At 44.9% G+C, this 25,476-nt stretch overlaps 1 protein-coding gene across 1 annotated transcript in view; it reads right to left on the bottom strand.

The window, feature by feature from the left end:
• LOC147727913 (coiled-coil domain-containing protein 17-like) overlaps positions 1–25,476 on the bottom strand; it is a 751,707-nt gene that overhangs the window by 442,241 nt on the left and 283,990 nt on the right. The window contains exon 3 of the mRNA XM_086961839.1: positions 21,367–21,496. Coding sequence (XP_086817965.1) covers positions 21,367–21,496 — 130 coding nt within the window. The remainder of the gene's footprint in view (positions 1–21,366; positions 21,497–25,476) is intronic.

Raw genomic sequence — 25,476 nt, 5'->3', positions numbered from 1 at the left:
CTCCCCGCTCACCTCCCGTCTCTCTGCTCTCGCGCAGACCGGTCGCTGTGCCTGGGAGCCCGCTGGGGGTGTTCGTGCACGTCTCACCTCCCTTCCTTCTTCTTCAGCTCCTCCGTTTTTTGACCGCAGTGGCTTCTCCTCCTCCTTACTCACTGGGCGCCATTTTGGAGTCTGCACCTTGGCTGGGTCTCGGGAGTTTCGAGGTCCGATATCTCCGTTTTGCACCGTTCCTGTCTGGCGATTCCCCGTCTAGCTTGTAGCCTTGCTCTTCCCCTGCTTGAAACTGGCTCACTTAATCTGCACAAACTTGTTTGGCGGGTAGTTATGACCTTAGTTTGCCTCAGGGGTGCGGAGCGAGTGGACTCAGACGACCGTCCACATTGCCGTCCAAGCCACGCCCCCCTGGCGTGTTTTTTTCTTTTACAATGCTTTCCCCTATTGAGGCTGCTTCATGAATAAGTTAAACATCGAGGCGGGTGCAGTGCAATGAGCCGCCACTGGGTGACACTACAGGTGCACACAACACCCAGTCAACAACAGTCTCAGCAACACAAACTCAAAACGTAAGATGAGACCTGCAGGCACACGGCCTTGTCAATAGGGTTGGTGGTCGCGAGGCCGGCATCATGAGAGAGAGAAAGATTACACACTTGCAGGTAGGGGCTCGCACTGCCGTCTTCTTCAACATGCCATCTGATGGGCAACGGGTGCTTGCACGGTCACTTGTAGGGTGGGGGGGGTGACTCTTACATGCCGACTGCCCTGGCACCTTGTGGAGCAGTTGCAGGAAGGGTAGATGGTGCGAAATATGTCGCTGCAAGCGATATGCGAGGCGCTCTGCGGCCGCTAAATAAATACACCACATGTGTAATCGTTTCTACGGCGCGGTCCTGAGTAACTCTCAGGGGCCACGCCTCTTTCATTTATCTATGCGCCCGGCATCATGCGCCAGCACCAGTGGGTAGGTACCGGCTGCGGGTAGACTGGAATGCTACCCCGCCAAACACTACATTCCTTCCAACCTTTATAAAACATGAACAAAACATCAACATGTTGATCTGTTACCAGTTCCGGTAGGGCTACCTGCTCTCAGCTCTTACTCAGCCACAGGTCACATCCTGCTGCGAGTCTTTGGTTAGTCACACCATGAATCCCGCTAGACGGGAGAAGGGAGCCAAATTGTTCTGCAGGCAGTATCTGGAATGGTCTCCCTGTGATGACGATAGGGATGGAGTCACTTCCTGCGAGACTGCCCTCCAGAGTTCTCACTGTGGCAGCACTGGACTATTGTCTGTCCGGACTTCTGAGAGGTGATGGCGCAGCTTGGTCAGATCTGTCCGCATCCCTTATAGGAATGGATCCTTGGCCCTCTTCTACTTCCTCATCTGCTGTCTGCTGACTTGGGCCCACCTCCATACTACCCTGTGTTGGAATGTTGGGAGTCCCTACATTTACTTTTTTGAAGAAGGATACATTCCGTGTGAGTTCTTCTGTTCTCCTCCGAGCTGTAATCATTGTGCCTGTCCAGCGAGTCACTGTCCATGGGCACTGTTTAAATGGGAGACGGAACTTGCTCTCTGGGTGCCTGTCTTTGGCATAGACCAGGTCTCCTTCTCTGATAGTCGACGCCTTCGCTCTTTGGGTGACGCTGGCATGGTCGTTGGTACTGGTCCTTTTGGCTAGGACCCTTGTAGTGTCAATCTGGGAAGGGGTCAAGTTTGGGTGATGAGGAATAGTGTCTCGCACCACTCGACCCATGCTTTCTGGTCCCGGTGCCCTCTCAGTCGTGAGATGAGGTGTCAACTTGCATTCTCTTAGGAAACTATAGATGGCTCTTTCCAGAGGGGCTTCCTCGGCATACGCTTTGTGAATGACCTTGTTGAGAGTGCGCATGAATCTCTCTACTTCCCCATTTGTTTGGGGCCAGCGTGGTGTTATTTTCCGATATTGGATGGCCCAAGACTTGAGATAGTCCACAAAATCTTGTCCCTGAAAAGGTGGGCTATTGTCAGTGTTCACCACCTCAAAGATCCAGTGAGTTGCAAAGGTTCTCTCTAACTTGGTGAGCACTTCGGTAGCTGTTTGACTTCTGACAATTTCTATCTCAGGGTATTTCGTGAAATTGTAAATGACTACGAGGGCATATTGCCCATCCGAAAGGTGACCAAAATCGCCACTGACACACTCCCACGGTTTTTGTGGGTTGTCTTCATTGATGTCAGGGTGAGGGCGATCTGATTGGCCTGACACCTGGCACCATTGGCATGTTCTGACTGTCTGCTCGACCAATGGGTCCATCCCCGGGAACCACACTTTCGCTCTGAGCCGACCCTTTGTCTTCACCACACCCTGGTGTCCTCGATGTGCGAGATCCACCAAATGGTGTGTCAGGACTGACGGAATCACTAGCCGTTGACCCTTGAGTAGGCACCCACTGCTGTCGACAGAGAGTTTGTCCTTGATTCGCATGACCGACTCGAGTATGGCCTTCGCTTGGGATGTTCATCGGGCCATTGTGAACTGAATGGGGTGCCAGTCGTTCGTCCGAACTGTGGTGATGGCTAGTTGCAGACACTCATCATTTTGGGTGGCTTCCACTATGGCTTCAAGGCTTATCGGAAGTGGTCGGGAGCTTTCCGCTATGAAACGGACATATTCCTTGGTGTCCTCGGCATCCTCCTCTGCTTTGGTTGCGGGCCTCGGATGTCTTTAGCGGTAATCTGCTGGGTTGGATGAGCCTGGTTTGTACTCTACCCGGTAGTCACACCTCTGCAGCTCAAGGATCCATTTTTCTATCCTGGTGGCGCTATGATGTGGATCCTTGAAATAAAGTATGAGAGGCTTGTGGTTGGTGGAGACTGTAAAAGAGTGTTCATACAGGTAGATGTGGAAATGCCTACAGGCCCAGTGGATCGCGATTGCCTCTCTCTGGGCCGGATTCACAGAATGAACTTAAGACTAAATCCTAAACTTACTACTATTTAGTGTTCACAGAATGCACTTACTACTTTCGGGATTCACAAAGTGAACTTACTCCTTTCGGGATTCACAGAATGAACGTACTACTTTCGGTATTCACAGAAAAGATTTAAGACTACTAACTTTACGTCCGCACTCGGGCCGTAAATTCCGGCCTGGAGGCGGAGTTTCCGGCTTGGGGCGGAGCTTACGGCCCGGAGGTGGAGCTTCCGGGCTGGAGGCGGGGCTTGTGGCTTGGAGGCGGAGCTTCCGCCTCGGAGGTGGGTATTTAGCCATGGCTGAAATCTCCACCTCTTTCCCTTTTAGGCATCCTATTCCTTTGAAGATGTCATCGAACTCCTCCATGATGGTCGCTAGTTCCTCTTCTTGGACTGCGAGGGCAAACAAGATCAGCTTCAGCTCTTCTGATGTCTGGCTGCTTACCAGCATTCCACTTCCTTCTTTCAGACCCTCCAGGCAGCGCTTTTTACAAAAGTGGCCGCGAAATCTGGGCTATGTTAGGAGTCTCAGGGTAGAAATACAAATCGCGTCCTTATCGAGGTGGGGGAGGGGGGGCGTCGTGTGTGCCAGCCCCGGATGAGACAGATCCCGGGCACACACACAGCCACACCCGAACGTTTCACAGACCATTTGAATGTTAATTAGGCCTTGCTATTCTTTCACCCCTTGCTGGAGGCCCTACACTCATCCCCCTCCTCCCTCCAACCCTCGCTGCCACCCCCTTCTAGTATCTGAATACTGAACCTTTTCTAAAGAGAATGAAAGAAGGGAACAATCACAAGGTGAGGTGAGTACCGACATCAACAATGGAAGACCCTGGTGCAGGTAAGAGCAGTGCACTCCTTGCGTCGCGCTTGTCCCTCCACACGACTGGCACAGTATTGCTTGAGCCTCCGCTCTGGCATTCTATTCGTCTAGCAACAACCATTCAGGATAATATTCATTCAGATATCTAACCTCTCACTGTAGCTGGCAAGGCCTTCCTCGCATCAGTGGTGAAGCATGGTGAGCACGGGAAATTCTCCAAAAAAGACAGCATTTTAAAGCAATGTGTTTTCTTTTGTCTTTTTGGACCCATTTCACAGGGGAACCAATGAAGTTAAAAAAGAGGGCAGGTGCAGTTGCTTGAACTCAGTTTTCAGCAGGAGAGGAAGAGTGAGCTAGAGACAGAACGAAGGGAGGGAGAGAGAGAGAGGGGGAAAAATGTTTCCTTTTTTAAAGAAAAAATGGGGGCGCACTGGGGGTAAATTTTGTTTTGCTTTTAAAAAGAAACAAGCATTCTTTGCGCTAAAATGCCGCAAAATTTCACTTTTTGTGCCGCTAAATTCATGTTTTTGTGCCGCTAAATGTATTAATTTATGCCGCTATATCCTGGGGGGTCTGTTCTTTGGTCACGTATACTGTGGTGGGGATCTAGAGGTCCTGGTGTCTAAGGTCCGTTTTGAAACATCCCAGAAGTGGCATGGATGTCTTCTGTCTGTAGGGAAATACTCAAATCTTTGCTTCTAGCAAGGGTGGTCGTGGACTCAATTGGTTGTAGACGTTGGCAGCCATCAGTTCAATTGAAGTCCATGTGTCTATGGTGGCCCGTATGTCTTGGTGGTGAATCTTGAGTCTGCACTTTGGAAGCCGCCGTCTTTTCTGTGGTGGTTGATCCACTACAAATACATAATGGACGGGGTACTCTCTTGTGTCGTCGTCCATATTGTCGCTGTCTTGCCTTTCAGCTATGGTCCGCGCTGTTTCTTTCCGGGGCTTCTACGCCCTGCATACCGCTGCAAAGTGGTTCATCCACCGGCAGGCTGTGCACTTCTTCCCTTTCGCCGGGCAGTCTTGCATGCAGTGGGGTGTGCCTCGACAGTAGCCACATTCTTTCTTTCTGTCTTGCGGATGCTTTCCCGGGCTTTGACGTGACTTGGCTCTCACCACGTTCACCTGCTCCGCCACATTCACCTGCTCCATCTTGATGGGGCGGTGGAGGGCAGCCTCCATGTGGGACGCTCTGACCTTCGATTATTCTTTGGACCATCCCAAACTGAGGATATCAACTAGGGATTTGCCGGATTCCTGAAGAATATTTTCTCTGATCTTTGAAGAGTAGCAGCCCTGTATTATCTGGGCCCTGATCTCCTCTTGTTCATCCTGGAAGCAGCACATAGTGGTTAGGTCCTTCAAGAGCCCATGGGAAGTGTCTAAAGGATCTTCTGCTTCCTGTTTGGCCTGGCGAAAGATGAACCTCTCATAGTCTCTGTTCGCCATCAGCTCAAAGCGCGTATTGAGAGCGTTGAGCAGTATCACATGCATTTTGGGGGTAACCTCTACCAGCGTTTTGTAAATGTGGTGTATGTTCTTCCCCCTAGGTGGAGGAATAGTGCTCTGCACCTTTCACAGGATATTCCTGCCCATTCGTAGTAGAATTGGAGACGTTCTGTCCAGTTCCTCCATTTCGGGGCGAGGGAGGAGGGGGCGCTGTCCACAATGAATGTCTCAATAGCAGGAATTGCCGCCATTAGGGCGTGGACGTGGGTGTACCTCGTGACACGCACTGCTTATTTTACAGGCCTGAAGGCAGCTGCCTAACTGAGGTCGCGCTCCGGTCCTGTGTACCGTGGTGTGCCAGGCTGTCTCAAATTATCAATGCCCTCCAGGGAGCGCTGTAAAGTCTGCTTTGTGAGGTGTCCCCAGATCAGGGTTTCATGGGTTAATTGGTCTTGTGAGTTCTGGGTCTGGCTGGGGCTACAAGGCCCTCTCATGTGGCAGCAGGCAGGCTCTCATAAGGGACTCCGGGCTCCCTCTGGTGGCAGGAGGCAGGACTTCAGTGCAGGGCACTGTGGAGCTGAGCAGAGCAGTCCCCTGGCATGAGTTCAGGTAACCTCCTTGTCGCCAGTGTGAAATATGTTGCTGTGCGCGATATGCGAGGCGCTCTGCGGCCGCTAAATAAGTACACCACACGTGTATTTGTTTCTACGGCGCTGTCCCAACTAACTCTCGGGGGTCATGCCTCTTTATTTTATCTATGTGCCTGGCGTCATGCGCCAGCACCAGTGCATAGGTTCCGGCTGCGGGTAGACTGGAACGCTACCCCGCCAAACACTACAGATGGGTGGAGGCGCACCACGTTTTGCTGGCTCATACTTCTGGATTGACACAGGCAGTCTTAGGGAGACTGTCTCTTTTCTCCATCAATTGTGGCAGGCAGGTGAGCGGCAAGAGGATGCACATCGCTTTCCCGGTTTCATCTCACAGCTCCAGCCTGACCAAGGACTGAATTCACAGCGGTGGTGGGGAAACCGTTGTGGGAGGTTACTCCGGGTTGGCGCCACGTTGGGTGGCGCTCATCTCCCTTGCTGTTGGGGTCACAGTCCCTCTGTGATAGGCCTATTTACGGGCCTTGCTGGGGTTCACCCACTTTGCATTCATTTTGCTTACGCTGCACCTCCATTGTGACGGGATGGACGGTGTACAGCTATGGCATCTGTAGGCGCTTCACGGGGTGTGGAGTGTAACAATGTCGTGGACCCTTCATACCTCGCTGTCCACAGCCTTCATAAGTATCTTGACTGAGGCACTGATTTCTGCTTCCCTGCGCTCCTCGTTTTGTAGTCCCTCCGCAGGCGAATGGTGGCAGGAGCGGTGAGGTGCTGGGGGCCACCATTTTCTCTCTCTCTTAAGCAGGGAGTGGGTTCACCCTCATCTTGGATAACATATAGGCAGTGGCATCGATCTTCAAGCTCTTGGTAGTGTTCGCAAAGATTTTTGGAGGACCGGGTATAAGCGCGTTAAAGAAAGAATCCTCTTAAAAGTTGAGAGTTCGTCACAGTGTTTTATATGTAACAGAAGCTTTGGGAAGAGTCAAGCAGAGTTAAGGAATACTATTTCCTATATGCAAGGCCCCCGAAGAAGGGGCCGTTCGACCCGATATGCATTGGGCAACACACCGAAAAATTGGAATAGCTCTGGAATGGTGAAGAAATCATGTATGTATGTATGTATATATATATATATATATATATATATATATATATATATATATATATATATATATATATATATATATATATATATATGACGGGAAAGCACTCCAATTAAGAAGAACTCAGAGGCCAGAGGGGTTGCAGGACAAACAGCCGTTTATTTCACAGGTAAGCAGTGGCGGCGAATGCATTTCGGCTCTGTGGCCTTCCTCAGCGCCCAATCACTGTGGCATGTCCTCCCCCAAATGATTTTCTTCCTGTTTAAAATATTTTCCAGCATGAGAGTCCCCTCCCCTCGAGGCAGTCAGCTCACCCTCCGTAGTTCTCCAAAGTTTTTGAACCACATCTCCCAGGATGCACTGTGACGGCTGGTCCGGGTGGGTGGTGTAGGGGAGTGGGGTCCGCAGTAGGCTTTTGCTGGATGCAGGAAGACAGAGGTAGGCGCTCATCCAACACCTAGGAACATCCACGGCTGCCCGTACCTGGTCCCTCGTACCGTTGCTACCAATGACCGCACGCGTTGAATCCAATGAGCAGGGGCAGTCAATACGGGCTGTGATCCCTTACCGGTCAAATACCAGATACTCCCCACTGGAACGCTTGTGTCTCTGGCTGTCCCAACAGCTATCGATACCTCGATTGTTCAAAAATACTGCAAGCAGCATGTTGCCAGAATTGCTGGTGGGACACTTGAGTGCATCGGGGCCAACTGTACTGCGTCGTCTGGCTCGCGCAGAAAATATGACGGGAAAGCACTCCAATTAAGAAGAACTCAGAGGCCAGAGGGGTTGCAGGACAAACAGCCGTTTATTTCACAGGTAAGCAGTGGCGGCGAATGCATTTCGGCTCTGTGGCCTTCCTCAGCGCCCAATCACTGTGGCATGTCCTCCCCCAAATGATTTTCTTCCTGTTTAAAATATTTTCCAGCATGAGAGTCCCCTCCCCTCGAGGCAGTCAGCTCACCCTCCGTAGTTCTCCAAAGTTTTTGAACCACATCTCCCAGGATGCACTGTGACGGCTGGTCCGGGTGGGTGGTGTAGGGGAGTGGGGTCCGCAGTAGGCTTTTGCTGGATGCAGGAAGACAGAGGTAGGCGCTCATCCAACACCTAGGAACATCCACGGCTGCCCGTACCTGGTCCCTCGTACCGTTGCTACCAATGACCGCACGCGTTGAATCCAATGAGCAGGGGCAGTCAATACGGGCTGTGATCCCTTACCGGTCAAATACCAGATACTCCCCACTGGAACGCTTGTGTCTCTGGCTGTTCCAACAGCTATCGATACCTCGATTGTTCAAAAATACTGCAAGCAGCATGTTGCCAGAATTGCTGGTGGGACACTTGAGTGCATCGGGGCCAACTGTACTGCGTCGTCTGGCTCGCGCAGAAAATATGACGGGAAAGCACTCCAATTAAGAAGAACTCAGAGGCCAGAGGGGTTGCAGGACAAACAGCCGTTTATTTCACAGGTAAGCAGTGGCGGCGAATGCATTTCGGCTCTGTGGCCTTCCTCAGCGCCCAATCACTGTGGCATGTCCTCCCCCAAATGATTTTCTTCCTGTTTAAAATATTTTCCAGCATGAGAGTCCCCTCCCCTCGAGGCAGTCAGCTCACCCTCCGTAGTTCTCCAAAGTTTTTGAACCACATCTCCCAGGATGCACTGTGACGGCTGGTCCGGGTGGGTGGTGTAGGGGAGTGGGGTCCGCAGTAGGCTTTTGCTGGATGCAGGAAGACAGAGGTAGGCGCTCATCCAACACCTAGGAACATCCACGGCTGCCCGTACCTGGTCCCTCGTACCGTTGCTACCAATGACCGCACGCGTTGAATCCAATGAGCAGGGGCAGTCAATACGGGCTGTGATCCCTTACCGGTCAAATACCAGATACTCCGGGTATAAGCGCGTTAAAGAAAGAATCCTCTTAAAAGTTGAGAGTTCGTCACAGTGTTTTATATGTAACAGAAGCTTTGGGAAGAGTCAAGCAGAGTTAAGGAATACTATTTCCTATATGCAAGGCCCCCGAAGAAGGGGCCGTTCGACCCGATATGCATTGGGCAACACACCGAAAAATTGGAATAGCTCTGGAATGGTGAAGAAATCATGTATGTATGTATGTATATATATATATATATATATATATATATATATATATATATATATATATGTATTCCACACACTCCGTAGTTTCACGTGTTCCCTTGAACAAAAACCACAGTCCACGACACCACTTCTGCTTTCAAAAGATTTATTGAGAAGGCAACCCTCTACGCATTTCGGAAACGCACAGTTCCCTTGTTCACGAGTAAAGGGCTGTATGTCAACAGTGATTTAAATAAAGTACTACAGTCCCACTATACAAGGAGTGTGTAGTCAGATGAGCCAGATATATAGATGACATATTTGTCATCTGGAAGGGAGATTTAGACCAAGCCAATCAGTTTGTGGAATTAATCAATGATAACACTCTAGATTTGAAGTTCACCAGTAAGATTGACAAGGAGAAAATTGAGTTCCTGGATCTGACACTGGAAGTGACAGGCCAGAAAATAGAGAGCAAACTTTACCGAAAGGAGAACGCTGGTAATAGCTTACTCCATGCGGAAAGGTGCCATCCGATGAGCCTGATACGTAGTATCCCTTTAGGAGAACTACTACGAGCAAAGAGAAATTGCAGTAGCATGGAAAGTTATGAAAGAGAGAAAAAAACCATGATCTTAAGATTCCTTGAGAGAGGGTACAGTCAAAAAGACATTAAAAGAGCATGTGCTGAGACCGAGAATAGGTCACATAAAGATCTCCTCAAAAGAGAAACAGGGCGAAGTGAAGAAAATGAGAGAGAAACGAAAATCAGATTTACTATCACCTATTTCAATCAGGCTTATGAGGTGAGGGAAAGCTCACAGAAATACTGGCCAACCCTTAGGACAGATAAGGATTTAGCTATGGTTGTAGAATGCTACCCACAGGTGACTTATGGTAAAGCCAATTCATTTAAAGACATTCTATGTCCAAGTACTATCCCACAAACACCTAAAATGAAAAAGCCGGTTTGTGGTTTCTTTACCTGTCAGAAATGTAAAGCCTGCAAATACAGCAAAAACTGTAAACAGGTAAAACTTTCCGCTAACAATAAACCATATCTGATTAAAAAACATGTAAGCTGCAACACCGAGTACGCAGTTTATGCCCTGAAATGCCCATGTGATAAGTTCTATATTGGCAGCACCATCCATCCGGCCAAAAAGAGGGTCCTAGAACATCTGAGGGCCATTACAAAGGAAGATAAACAGTAGCCTATAGCCAGACACTTCAAGGAAGTACAAAAGCAGAATACTAGTCTTCTCTCATTCTGTGTTCTTGACTCTATCCCCCTGAGAGAACGAGGTGGCAACAGGTTACTAGAGTTAAGACGCCTTGAATCTAGGCTAATAATAGAGTACCAAACCACACAACCTTTAGGGCATAATATTGATGAGGAACTGTCAGTGCACCTAGGTTAGATGGTATGATATAGTGGTACCCTCTATAGCTTTTTTAAGTAATCTTATGAACAGAGTATTTGAGTCTGATGTGTTTTGTAAGGAGAACCGCTATGGAAAGTTTTGTATATTGTATGTTTTTTTCTTTATGGTATCATTCCTTTTTTTATGACTCTATTTTATTGTATGTGTCTTTTACAGGCCCGCAAATGCATGAAATCTGGGATGACAAGCTCTGGACTCAATTTATTGATAGATGCAATGCGGCGTTAAAATAGACTATCGTTTGGCAAACTGGGTGGTAAAACCCCTACACCCCTTACTCACTCTTTCTTCTGTTTTATTTTTTGTTTATAACTATAGAATGTTCGCTCTGATTTTATTGCGCTCTCTGATTGTTTCTAAAATTGTCCTGATTTGTAACCATGCGCACTGGCGCAGAATTGCTGTTACATATTAATTTACTCCTCGTGATTAATGATGTTATCATGTGGAACCATGGAATTACTGTAGTAATGCTAAGGAACGGGGGCAGATAGTCTTAAAGGTCGTATAGTTACCGCTGCGGGAGTGAACAATAAAGTTTTTCACTCTCTAAAAATGTGCAAGAAGCGTAGAGCATAGCGGACCATTGCAAGGACGGTTAAACAGTTGATTGTTTTGTTTTATTTTTTGAAGATTTATTGCCAATAACGATAAAATTAATTGTTGCCATGATTAATAGTGCGAACTGTCAATAATATAATGATCAGTATACGAGTAAGAATTGCTGGCAGAGGTCTGTTTTCACTTTTTAAATTTTCATGAGTCACATGTCGTACTTTATTTAAATCACTGTTGACATACTCGTGAACAAGGGAACTGTGTGTTTTCGAAACACGTAGAGGGTTGCCTTCTTAATAAATCTTTTGAAAGCAGAAGTGGTGCTGTGGACTGTGGTTTTTGTTCAAGGGAACACGTGAAACTACAGAGTGTGTGGAATATTGGGCGTCGCCGACTCTCCACGGCCCGCCGTCGCAAGTGGCTTAAGTTGGGGCGGAAACATTTTGGAGGAATATATATATATATATATATATATATATATATATATATACTGAGCCGTAAACATTACGGCAGTTTCGAAGGACTTGCGAAGGGGAAAAGTGTTTGCGTAAGACACAAAGACTGCTTTTGCTGTAAACTCCCAGTGCTCGGTTGTGAGATAACGCACATGCAACGGAGTGAATGAAATACACGCAATCTATATATTGGAAACAAACAAACACCGAGATGGAAGCGCGAGTAGCCAAACGCACAGATAAGGCTAATGCAATATTCCAAAGTTCCTCGAATGAGGGAAACACGCCACGAACCGCCAACACGGCCAATACAACCCAAATAAGTACTGGGAAACAAATGTTTAACCAAATCGAGAAATTGTATAAAAAAGAAATCAATAAAAGTTGGGAAGTGATTGCACTTCAAAAATACATTGAAGTAAAGAGAATTCCCAGAGGACTCCGAATTTTCACGATGCCAACACATCCTGAAACGAAAAAAGAATTAATTATAGACTGATTAGAAAATAACACCGAATGCTCATTGAATATGATGCGGATCCTTATCAAACACGCTAAGATTGATATAGATGATATTACCATCAAGATAAATGAACTAGAAGAAAATATCAAACAACAAATCAATAAGGACGAGTCAGCAAAAATGAGGAAAGAAATGGACGACAGACTTGAAAGATATGAGACAGAAATAGAAGAACGTAAAGAGCGAAAATTCAAAAGAGATGAAAAAGATTATGCGGTAGGCAGGATTTTAACATTCGCCAGAAGGTTTGATCATCTCAAAAAGAACTTTCAATGTCAAGGCACAACAAGCGCACCAGCCAGCACAAGTGTATCGGAGATAAGTGAAAACGGACGCTCTGACAGCGGGGCAAGCAACCAGCGTTTTGATTTTTTAGACGAGGTACTCCTGTGGAACATGGACAAATCCATGTCCAGAGGAGGAAGCCGCGGAAGAGGATCATACCAGCCCCGAGGAAGAGGAAAAAACCCTGTTACGGGACCACAAGGAAAACCAGAAGAGCCAAAAGAAAAAAGGTCATACCCTCTGAGAAATCGGAAATAGAAAATCTGATAATCAATCTATCGGAGCATATATTAACAGAAGAAGAAAGAAAACTACTAAATAAAGGACTTTCATTCTGCCCCGAAAAACACTTCAATCCAACAGAAACAAGAATAGACCTATAAAAATATATTCGCAAACTTAAACTAGCGAAATTTCATGCAAGGCGACCTAAACAAATGTTGAACACAGAGAATGGTGAGCCATAAGATACCAATCCGAACTGGCAGATTGAAGAAATACCTGATCTCCAGAATAAATTCGGACTTCTCTACGAACAAGAATCATCGGAAATCTCGGAAACACAGTTGTTGGAAGACTTGAACATCAGAACTGACTGGAGAGTTAAAAGCGGCTTAAAGAGAAAATCTAGATTTTGTCCCACTCTATCTCCGGGCAATAGAATTGATATGTTTTCAGAAGCCATAGTAGAGGAAATAGAGAAACTCACGGCAAAAAGGAAAGGAAACAAAGGAGAAAACCTTACTAAAAGAGAAAGACAGGCAATTAAGACACTCAATGATGACATCAACCTTACGATAAAGCCGGCAGACAAAGGGGGAAATATCGTCCTGATGAACACAAAAGACTATGGGGGTCATTACGATCGCGGACGGACTTGAGTCCGTCCGCGACCCCAGAGCATGAGGGAACGTCCGCATGGGCTGCGGCGTTCCCTCTGTGCAGATTAGGATGTGACCGCCTGGGTGGCGGTCACATCCTCTATTTTAACATTGCGGCAGGTGGAGCTTCAAGCTGCACCCGCAGCAATGTTAAAAAAGCATGCACAGCATTTGCGTGCACAAAGCGGCAGGCACCGCGCGGTGCCTGCTGCATTGTGCACGCAAATGCAGGGGGTACCTATGGTACCCCCCATGTGCACCCCCCATCCCCCACTACACCTAGGGGGCCCGCAACGGGCCCCCGTAGTGCAGTTACACATGCTTTTCCACGGCGGAAAAGCCGCCGCGGAAAAGCATGTTCCCAAGCACATCCTAATCTGGCTGACGGTGTCTGAGAGACACCGTCACCATTTTAGTGCTTTTCCGCCGCGGTTGTAAGCCAGCCGCGGCGGAAAAGCTGCGGACCTAAACCATGACCCACCAGCCATCCTAATGTGGTGGTGGGTCCTGGTGGGTCCGCAGAGGATTTTCCGCATCCTCCGGCCCGGCGGTGGCTTCCGCCGGCCCGGAGGATGCAGAAAATCCTCCATCGTAATGACCCCCTATGTGCGAAAAGCCAAACGACAACTGGACAATCGAGAAAATTATTCCAAATTACTAACTAATCTGATAAATCAAATGACGCTGCAATTAAATGGATTATTACAAAAGTGGCAACAAGGTGGATTACTGGATGAAGAAGAAAGAAATTCCTAATGAATGAATACCCAGTAACCCCCACGATTTATTTTCTGCCGAAAATCCATAAAACACTTGTGAATCCTCCTGGCAGACCAATTGTGGCATCATGTCAAAGCCTTTACGAGAACATCTCCCAGTACGTAGATCTGTTCCTAGCACTGATTGCAAAAAGCATGAGTTCCTATATCAAAGATACCGGGGATTTTTTACGAATATTGAATGATATCGCATGGAGTGAGGACTACCTACTGATTACCATCGATGCAGTTTCACTGTACACATCCATCAAACATGAAATTGGCTAGGGGGCATGTAGTTACTTTTTAAAACAGCGGAATATCGGAGAACGTAGACACACTGAAATGTTGATGAAAATGATCGAGTTATGTTTAACGAACAATGTATTTTTATTTGACAGCCAACTATACAAGCAAGAATGTGGAACTGCAATGGGAATTTCATTTTCACCCAACTACGCTAATGTCACCATGGGGTGGTGGAAGAAATTAATTGCATGGGATCCCATAAACCAAATAGATCTAGACAAAATAATACTGTGGGTTCGTTACATCGACGATCTGTTTTTAATTTGGAGTGGTACAGAAAGTGACTTCGAGGCATACTTCAAAAAACTTTGTGACAACGACATCGGATTACAGTTTACTCACACCACCAGTAAGCAAGAAATTGACTTCCTTGACATCAAAGTATACGTTGAAAATGAACAATTACAAACTACACTGTTCAGGAAGCTAACATCAACCAATAGTATCCTCCATGGGACTAGCTTTCATCCACAACCTTTGCTAGCTAGTATCCCGTATGGCGAATTTATTTGCATGAAAAGAAACTGCTCCAAAGAACAAGACGCTGAAAATAAAATCATGGAAACCACAGTAAGACTAAGATCAAGAGGATACAGTGAAAGAATACTTGATAAAAGTAAGAGAAAAGTAGAATTCAAAACGAGATCAATGATATTGACTACGAAAACAGTGAAAAATAAATCTGATGAATCACCAAGATTTGTGACAACCTTTAGTAAGGAAAGTGGCATTATCAAGAGTAAAATTAAGAAATATTGGCATCTGATATTGGGAGATCCTGATCTGAGAAAAATCGTAGGCGATGGACCAATGATAAGTTACAAGAAACCGTCCTCGCTGAAAGATCAACTTGTAAGAAGCCATTTTAAATCCAAGAAACCTGGAAAGGAAAACAACTGGCTATCTGATCAACGAAATGGATTTCGAAAATGTAATGCATGCAAAGTGTGCAAAATTGGCCTAAATAAGAACACCTACGATGAACCGGATGGCAGAAAAACACCCAGCGAAGGAAAAATAACTTGCTCATCCACACATGTGGTATATGTGATACAGTGCAAATGTGGGTCATGCTACATTGGGAGTACAACTTGTGCTCTAAAAAAACGAATACTAGAACACATCAGGGCTGTGAAAAATAAGGACATGGCTTATGCAACAGCCAAACACATGACATCGTGTCAGAAAGGAGATTGGAGAGCAATGTCGTATTTTGGCATACATATGGTCAATCTAGAAGAATGAGGGGGCAATAGGCTACGCAAGTTGCAACAAATCGAATCCAAATTCATTATCAGACTTAAAACTAAGATGCCCAGAGGGATGAACTTTGACGAGGAACTTTACGTACATCTGGAATAAGAACTGAAATATACTGATACAAACTGGACAATGTAGACTCTGAGCAAACAATGAACGATGGGGTACTATACCCATATAAGAGACCATTGTTGAAACTATTTGACTGAGTAATCAGGTACTATACTATGGAAGATAAGCGTTCTCCATACAATAGAATCAGAAGACATGAATTATGGTATGCGCGTAAAGCAGCGCGATTAAAAAATGATGAAATATACCAGGACATTGAAATCAATTGGAGAATGATCAAACAGTGAATATATAATGACAATAATGTTTAGAAATCGTTTGCGTTTAAAATGGGTACTATACCTGTTATAATAGATACTGCCTGCATATGATGTAAATATGAGACTTTAATCACTATGTGCGCGTAAGGCAGAGCGTATACATAATGGACTGCTCAGAATTGTATATACTGTGGACACACGTTGCATCTTTTCACTGTGTAATGTAATTAACTACTAGTCCCATAATGCACCCTTACTGCCAACTGGGATAAATAGTGGACATAGAAAAAAGCTCACTTACCGTGAACAAAGCCTGTGATGGCTGAAACGCGTTGGTCCGAGCTGGAGAAATAAAGTGAAGCTGTTTAAACTTTACAAACGCTGAGTGCCGCATTCTTGGTGGAAAAAAAAAATATATATATATATATATATATTACCTACTGGCGGTCGCCAGTAGGTATATATAGTTAGGATTTTTTTCCTATGGGATTTCTGAAAATTCTATGTGGAATAACTTTGGCGTTTGTGGACGGAATTGGCTGACATTTTCAGGAAAATGGCACATTTTGTTTCTGAGCGTTCTCTGAAAGTTTGGGGGGGTTTCGTGAAGTGGGGGCCGAGAAAAAAGGGGGGTCCCAAAACGTGTTTTTAACATTGAGTTTTCCATAGGGCGGTTGGACTCACTTTTAGCTCGAACGGCTGAATGGATTTACACAAAACATGGCAAAATTGTAGATATGGTTTGTCCGACTTGCCTTTGCTATGTCTCAATATATGTGCTCCAGTGGATTTTGAGAAATTAACGTTTTAAAAAACAGATATATCTGTGACAGCGCTCCGGTTAGCGCCCCGGTTCGCGTACCTGACGCGTAACGGAACTTCGCGAAGTGAAGCTGATTGGCTCTCCGGTGTCTGTCAACATTCTAAACAGTCCGGACCGGCCGCCATCTTGTCTCTTGGTAGGATCGAGAGACAAGAGGAGGAGAAAAACGAAGGGGGAATTTAATGAAAGGGGGCAAGGTAGACCCCTCTTGACCCCCTAGGAATGATGTTGGGGTTATTAAAGGGTCCCGTGGGGCAAATAAAAAAAATTTGATTTTTCGCGGTAGAAGCGCTTCCCGGTACGCCAACCGGGTCGCTCACCATAGCGTAACGGGAGTTCGCCATTTTGTGTTTCGGTGGAATTTAATCACAAGATGGAGGAAAAACAATGTGGGAAATGGGTATAAGGGGACACGGGAGACGTATCCTGACCCCCTAGGTTTTCTGAGGGTGGCTGAGGAGGCTCATATATGTTGGAATAAAAATAAAAAAAATTGAATTTTTCGTGCGGTTAGCTGCCGGTACGCGAACCGGGTAGCGAACCGGGAAGCGAACATAAGTGAAAATTAGTGAAAAAAGGTACATTCAAAATTTTAAAAGAGTAATTATAGTTAATTATCGACGCGTCACGATGTTGTTTTCTAACGCGGTAGTTGCGCTATCGGAACGTTTACCGGTTCGCGGACCGGGTCGCGGAACCAAATTGAGCTAACGGGAAGCTACCCGGTGCGCGGACCGGTAGCGAAACAAAAAAAAAATAATTAAAAAAAATATATAAATTAAAAATTATATTACAAACATATAAAATATATTTTTGCATTAAAAGAAGAATACATTTTACAGCTTTTGATATTTGCTATTAAAAAACCATTGAAATTCACTGAAAAAACCATAGGTTATAGACCATATATAGTTAGGAATTAGCATTTACAAAACCTTAAAAATTCACTGAAAAAACCATAGGTTATACACCATATATAGTTAGGGATTAGCATTTACAAAACCTTATTTTACTCGCACAAAACCATTGAAATTCGCATATATAGTTAGTTGCACTAACTATATATCGCGCACCCGCAATCCACTGCTGATGATGTCACATATTACATCATTCATGACATGGTCAGTGACATCACTGATGACATCACTGATGACATCTCAAATGACATCACTGATGACATCACTGATGACAACATCCAGTGACTGTATGTTTCTGTAAAGTTAAAATATGTCTTACATATTGAAGAATGAGTGGATGTATAAGTGTCTGGATGAAGGATTTAGTAGGTGCATGACTGACTGTATGAGTGACTGATTAAATGTGTCTCACTGAGTGCATGGGTTAGTGACTAAACTGTCTTAATGTGTGCATCATTATGTTTGTTGTTTTGTAAACTGCTGCATGTGTTGATCAGTAGCTATATGAATAACTATATGGGTTATTGATTGGTTGCCCAAGTATTTGTATGGGAGACTGAGTGTGTGTGTGGGTGGCTGGGAGGTGTATGACTCTGTGCATAGATATGTGAGCAGTTGATTCACTAGGTGTATGAGTTCAAGAGTGCATGTGGAAACAGCTGTACGGGCGGTTGACTGTGTGCATGAGTGTATTGGTGAGTGAATGGATATCTCAGTGCTACATGTCAAAGTAAGTACATATGTAAAACACAGTACAAGTGAGAGTTGACATATATAAATAACTGTGGATAAGAGCCAGTGAATGTGTGAGTGGCTGTATGGATCAGGGATTGTATAAGAGAGTAAATATGTGTTAGTATATGTTTGAATAAGTAAGGTGTGTATAACTGTATAGTTGAGGAAATGGAGGTGTATTTGATTCTTTGCATGACTGACTAGGTGTGGGAGTAACTCCATGGATGAGTGACAGTCTGTGAGTGTCTGTTAACACTGAGTGTATCTAAGGTTATATTAGAGTCTGAAGAGGTTCATCGTATTATCACATGAGTGATGTCATCAGTGATGTGATCAGTGATGTCATTTGAGTTGTCAACAGTGATGTCATCAGTGATGTCATTTGAGATGTCATCAGTGATGTCATCAGTGATGTCACTGACCATGTCATGAATGATGTAATATGTGACATCATCAGCAGTGGATTACGGGTGCGCGATATATAGTTAGTGCAACTAACTATATATGCGAATTTCAATGGTTTTGTGCGAGTAAAATAAGGTTTTGTAAATGCTAATCCCTACCTATATATGGTGTATAACCTATGGTTTTTTCAGTGAATATATATATATATATATATATTGTGTGTTTGTGGTGAATTTATTTGAATGAAAGTAAAGCTGATGTAGAAGCTTTTAAAAGTGTTGTGTTTACATGAGTGAGTTCGAGACAAGTGTTTTGTGCAATAATACTGTTTAAAAAGGTTCTTTGTTTATTGTAATACAACTCTGTTGGTAACCAACAGTAGCAACAGTGTGAAGTGGTCAAGCCGGAGTGACTTGTGGTAGGGTGACAGTGGCAGCAGTGCCTACAGGAGTTTCTCTTCCTCAGGGCAGGCTGTGGCGGCCCCTTCAACAAAAGCAGATGGCCGCAGGCAGCACGGCGTGTGGGGTCTAGAACCCTCGTTGTCAATGTAAAGTCGTGGGCTCTAGGCCCACATACTTAGCAAATAACTATGGGACAGACAATTGGTATGGTATTCAGAACTAGCCCAGGGAACGTGCGCCCGGCCCCTTTTATTAGCAGGGTTACCTGACCGGTGACCCCTGCGATGGGTGGGTGTGCAGTGTGGTTGGAACACTAGAAAGTGTCCAGCAGGACACTACACTCATGAGGATAAGGAAATGGCTGTAAGGTATCTCTGTAACTAATAATGTGTGGCGTACAAACCAAGCAATATTGGAAAATACTCAGATAACATTGGCTACTCCTGAAAAAAGTACTACACAGGGTGGTGAAGAGTTCTAAAACACATAAACCATGCACATCAAAATATACATGATGTGTGTTTTTTGTTTTTGGGAGAGGATTATGAATGAAAAGAAAATTACTGTTTTTCATCTTACACAGTCTTAATTGTGGGTAGTATATTGCTTTCCAAACCCCAACAAGAAAACATATATTCTCATAAACAGATCTGAGAATATGCACACAACCTAAAGGGAAGGCAGTTAGGTCTGCTGTTATAAGGTAGCAATGCCAGCATTGTTTTCCTGGATAAGGTTTTTTCCCCCCGTTTTATATAGCGGGAACTCGGCCCAAAAGTATCAGAGCGCTTTTCATGCCCACCAGTTGCATTACAGACAGACATGTTAATTTAATTTTTAGGCACAGAGAGAATACGTGATTTGCCCATTTGCCCAGAACCACAGCATGTTTGAGCCTCCCACCAGACTCAAACCTGGTTCCCCAGCTTCAAAGTTGTCCACTCTGGCCGTTGAGCCACATCCTCTCCTAGGGTTGTGGATGCAGAAATTCCAAATATACAGTTAATATGTGCTGCTTAATGCCTGTTGACGTATTTGATGGGTCCGATTAAGATCTGGTGACCATGATGTGATAAACAGCGGGGAATGTCTAGAATTTTGAGACCTATGAACACTCGTAGGGGGTCATAAGTTGACTCATCTTAATTTTTTTGTGGATGATGTCCATATTTGTGAGATACGCTCTAGGGCTGTTTATAAACTCCCAAGTTAGGGTGGGTAAGTATACTATTTAGGATTTGAGTACCACTGTTTGTATTCTACTTAGGATAAACATCTCAGCTGTGTTCACGTTTCTGCTGGATTGGAAGATGCATAGGTCAACAAGAAACATAAGCTGAGAAGGTTTGCTGAAACCCAGGAGGTCGATCTGCTGCTTACCTGGGGAAAGCACGTGAAAGTAAAATTATTCCAGCTGCTTTCTATGAAGGTCCAGCGTACTGTTTAGACAGGTCACTTTTCGGAGATGCATTGGAGGGTATGTGTTGGAAATCTTTCATAAAAGCCTCCAAAAACATCAGTAATTCTGGCTATAAGCCTGGATTTAAGCTGCTGAAGGTCTGAAAACAATGGCTATGCACAAGGAGGCACTTAGGCCCCAGTTATGAGTTAGGATGAGCGTTATCTCCGGGTGGAGTACCACCATGCTGGATCACAAAAGGCCCAGAGTTCCCAAACCTGGATTTTGTTGGTGTGGGAACAACAGACCCGCTTTTGCTCACTTGAACACTGCCCGGTTAAATCAATTTATGCTTGGGCTGCAAGGGCAGCTCCACCTCAATTCAAAGCCATTGGCTGACCCATTTCCAGTGCTTAGTTTGAGCCAGTGTTTGCAGGTGGGGCCCACCAGCACTCATTTTTGGGGACCAGTACTTATACTATCAGTCTAACAAGGTGCATAATAGTAATGTTAATAACAAAAACACGACCAATAACAACAACAATATCCATAAATATATGGAGCGTGAAGCTCCTATTTGGATAAGCAATGGGACCTTTCCTTACAGGCTCACAGTACCAAAGTGCACTTCAGGAATTCTCCACCAACTCCTTCTCAGATAGCATATAATGAAGTCCTCTGTCTCACTGAAAAGAGAACACACATTTTCAAAGACAGATGGGAATGTTTCCAAAGAGCCAGCGAGTAATGCCCGTGCTCGTTGCGAAATCACAAATATACTGCATCACAAATATACTGCATCACAAATATATTGCATCACAAATGAATTCACACAAAACAAAAGCCCATACCATCTCTCTGCTTCTCCAGATGCTTATTCTGAGCTAGAATGTCATTGACCTGCTTCCGGTGAGCCTCGGCCAGATAACGGAGCTGCGCTTCGTGGTCTCGCGCCCACTCGGCCTTGGCACTCCTACTAGTCTAATCAAGGAAGAAGGCAACATGGACACAGACAGCGAGACAGTAGAATCAGAAGGCCATGAAGAGATAGACGGGAGGATAAGTAGAGAGCCGCCAAACGAACAAACATGAAATAGGAATTAAAGGATGATGCAGGAAATGATTATGGAAAGGAGGCACCAATGGAGATGTGTAGAAGAAAATATACACAAGAGTGTCATGGAAAGAGTTGATTTAGCAAAAGATATGTGCAGGAGGGTGAGGGGGGAAAGGAGAAGAAAGAAAGAAAGAAAGAAAGAAAGAAAGAAAGAAAGAAAGAAAGAAAGAAAGAAAGAAAGAAAGAAAGAAAGAAAGAAAGAAAGAAAAAAAAAGAAAGAAGGGGGAAATGGAGGGGAAGAGAAAGGGGCAAGTAGGAGAGGAAGGGAAGAAAACACATGAACTAAATCAGTAATTATTTAATCATGACTCTGACAAAATACTGTCAATATTTGTAAACAATTTGATCTTTTAACCAAAAATAATACATGAAAATGATAAGAAATGCAATGAAAACAATGTGCAGCATGAGGGGTAGTTCAAACCTGAATCCCTAACAATATTTCTCTGAAGTCCTCTACGAAATGAAATATGAGATTGAACCATCATAAAGATGGAGCATTTTGAGGAGGTTTTCATAAGCAGTCTATCAGTATTTACTTAAAAGAGAAATTGTTCTGATAAAAACCAAAAGAGCTCAAAGTGTATAACGGTCATTATACCTCGTCTATCGAGTTATAGGCCCAGACCACAAGAAATAACAATTTGGAGGCATTTTTATGAGGGTGGAATTTTTCCAAATTAAACAGGCATATAAAGAAAGACAACCTTTCTAATGTTGGATTAGAATATTTAGACTACTCAGTCAGTCAGTCAAATATACTTTATTCGGTTATTTGAAACATAAAAGTTACAGACACATTCATTAAATAGCATGGTTTCATAAAAAATAAGACATAACAACAATAAAAGCTGATCATCTCTTTAAAATGTGTTATAATCACAACAATCAGTATTAATATCCATCCAAACCCCAGGACAATTCAAGTTGTCTCTTTCTGCTTCTTACTACTTGCGTTAAAAAACTATCTACATTAAAACAAACCTGGGTAAAAGGCAACATCTACAAATATATAAAAAAACTGGTGTTACTAGTGCAAATTGTTTCCCTGTTAGCAAGGGTATAATGCATTGTTGTCTTAACTTGCTATAGCGGTCATAAAATATGATAAAGAGCATAGTATCTTGCTCTGAAAAGCAGTCACAACTGCAAGGACCCATATCACTAACTTTATTCCACCCCTTGGAATCTGCCAGTAACCTGTGCACTATGTTTAGCCTAAATCTCATTAGAAGAAAGGGATGGTAGGGCTCCATGACCATAAGGCTCTGTTGAGGAACATGTCTTTACTAACATATGGCAGGATACTGAAGGTTTGCTAACTCACACAATACTCTCCCGGCTTGAATCACGGAGCGAAAGTGTTTTTGACCCAACCAAAATCCTCCTTTCTAATTCCTTCTGGTGATCAAATAGCTCTGACTGTCCCAACGTATCCACTATGGATTTCATATAATTTCGCCACAGGATAGAGTTAGCCTTTTCCGGAGAAGGCAGCCCCTAGAGATTATCCAAATTAATTCTAAATCAGGGTTTCTCCAAATTCTTATCCACCTCAACAGGGGGCATAGAGCTAAGAGGTCCAAGATATACTCCACACCCAGCTCTTCATGGATAATAAATGATGCAGTAGATTGTGGGACAGAGAGGAGATGTCTAAGAAATTTTTTCTCTACCGTCTCCAAGTCCCTCGCTGTCAGCAGCACCGGCTGCAATGCAAAATATGCATGTTGTGCATTGCCATGCACAACGTGACAGGCACCGTGCGGTGCCTGCCACCCTGTGCATGCCAATGAAGGGGGGTACCCCCAAGTGCGGGCATCCACCCCCCCCCACCCTCCCGGGGGCCCGCAACAGGCCCCCAAAGACATTCTCTGCATGCATTTCCATGGCGGAGTCTCCGCCATGGAAAGGCATGCCCCACGCACCCATCCTAATATGGATGGCGGTGCCTGCAAAGCACCGCCACCATATTGTGGGCCTTTTCCACCTGGCAGGCAATAGTGACGAATGCCTGCCGGCGGAAAAGAGGCGGACGGTCTTTCCTAATGTGGCGGGGGTAAATGGCCGGTCATAGCTTCCTATCAATGGCAAGCAGGGGAGGTCTATTCAGACCTGCAAGTCCTCATCCAAGGCACTTTGCGACACAGCACATAGAAACCAGGTCCCTGTGATCCTTACCGTGGGCCTGCCTGAGCACTACCCATTCTTGTAATCCATGCACAGTGAGTGACAGAGGGGACCATTTGAGAGAATGAATCTGGCTTCCTAGAGCCCTGAATGGGATTCATGCTTCGAGTGAGCCCTCATTCGGTCTTGCAAGGCAGCTTGGAAATCTGAACACTGAGTCACATGTACGAAGTGACGTTTTTTTTATTATAAGCTCAAAACATCACCGCAGACATTGCCACATTTTGTACTACCCATGTAAGCCAGGTAAAGAAACCATAATTTGAATAATGCCCAGGCTAAATGAAAGTACTCATCGAAGCAATACTTCTACAAAAATGCTCTCCTTTGAATAATATTATGAAATAAATAGAGGTTCAATCTGTGGAATATGTAATGTGTCTTGTAAAGCGCACTGCTGCCCTGAGGCGTCGTGGCGCTTTAGACCACTGGGGAACCCGTCCTGGCGATCCCTGTGAGATGGGCCCTACTGGGTATCTCCAAGGTGAAACCAGGCATCCCCGGCGAATGTGGGGGGCCGTTGTAGAGATGAGGCAAGATAATGCCCAGAGTTGCCGAGTGTGATCTCTGGTTAGAGTAGGCACCAAGGCGAGAATTATCGAGTCCGCTGACCCTGGTCCACGACCCTGCCGCGTTGGGAATTGAACCCAGGTCCCGGGCTGTTCTCTGCTTCCGGGTCTGCCGCCTCTAACCAGTGAGCCACACCACTCCATATGGTGCAGAAAAATGCTTTCTTAGGAAGAAAATCCTTGTGTTTCATGCTTCTGAGAAATATCATTGTGAAATGATTCTCCATGGATGGGTTTATTTGTATCGCAGGTTATAGAGAAGGCATGATATAGTCATTATGGCACAATAGCACATTCAGACCCAGTTATCAAGCCATCGCAGAAGAATCAAAACCATTTGGTTAAACCTTAGCTTAGAATTGATGATCTTTGAAGCATGCTGTTGGTTCCAAGACAATTAAGGGCCACCAGTGACCATGCCGCTGCCAGTCTTTCCATAAATCAACCATAATTAAATATAGGTCCAATGCACATTCTACGGGGTGCATTTTGAAGTTTCAGTACAGAAGACATTTTCAAAATCCAATGAGAAAACCAGCCAGCCGAATATATTTGGCAAGCACGTGAGTCTCCTGCCTGAGCTTCGATGTATCAAAAATACAATGCTCTTAATTAGAAAAAGATAAATAAGACAACATGTATTTGTGTTTAAGTATAAAAGATGTATCTTGTTACTCAATGGTATTCATTTCATTTACCCAAGAAGGATGAATGACTGAGGGGGCCTTTCAGAATTTGACCTAGAGATAAAGTAATCAAACGCCTATTCCTAATGTAGAAGTACTAGTGGGGCAATGTCAAGTTTAACTCTCATGCTTGTGGAGGTCCCATGGTTGGGTTGCCAAGGAACTGCTTGTGGGCTGCTCTGGGGCAGCATATGTGCCACATCTGAGCAGCTGCAAGACCACCGAGGAGACCCTGCCTAGTCGCTCATGCAACCACAGGGGTAGATGGACCTGGTTAAGACTTGCTCTCACCACCAGGATCAGGACGCGGGCAGGGTGAGCAGGTAGTTGTTGACTGATTCTACAGTGTTGACTGATTCTTCAGAGTGTAACCAGTGTTTCTTGTCTTTTGTCATAGCA

The sequence above is a fragment of the Lissotriton vulgaris genome, chromosome 3_1, assembly GCF_964263255.1.
Source record: "Lissotriton vulgaris chromosome 3_1, aLisVul1.2, whole genome shotgun sequence".
Classification (NCBI taxonomy): Eukaryota; Metazoa; Chordata; class Amphibia; order Caudata; family Salamandridae; genus Lissotriton; species Lissotriton vulgaris.
Note: the sequence above shows the minus strand (reverse complement) of the source record. Positions and strands in the feature narration are given on the sequence as shown.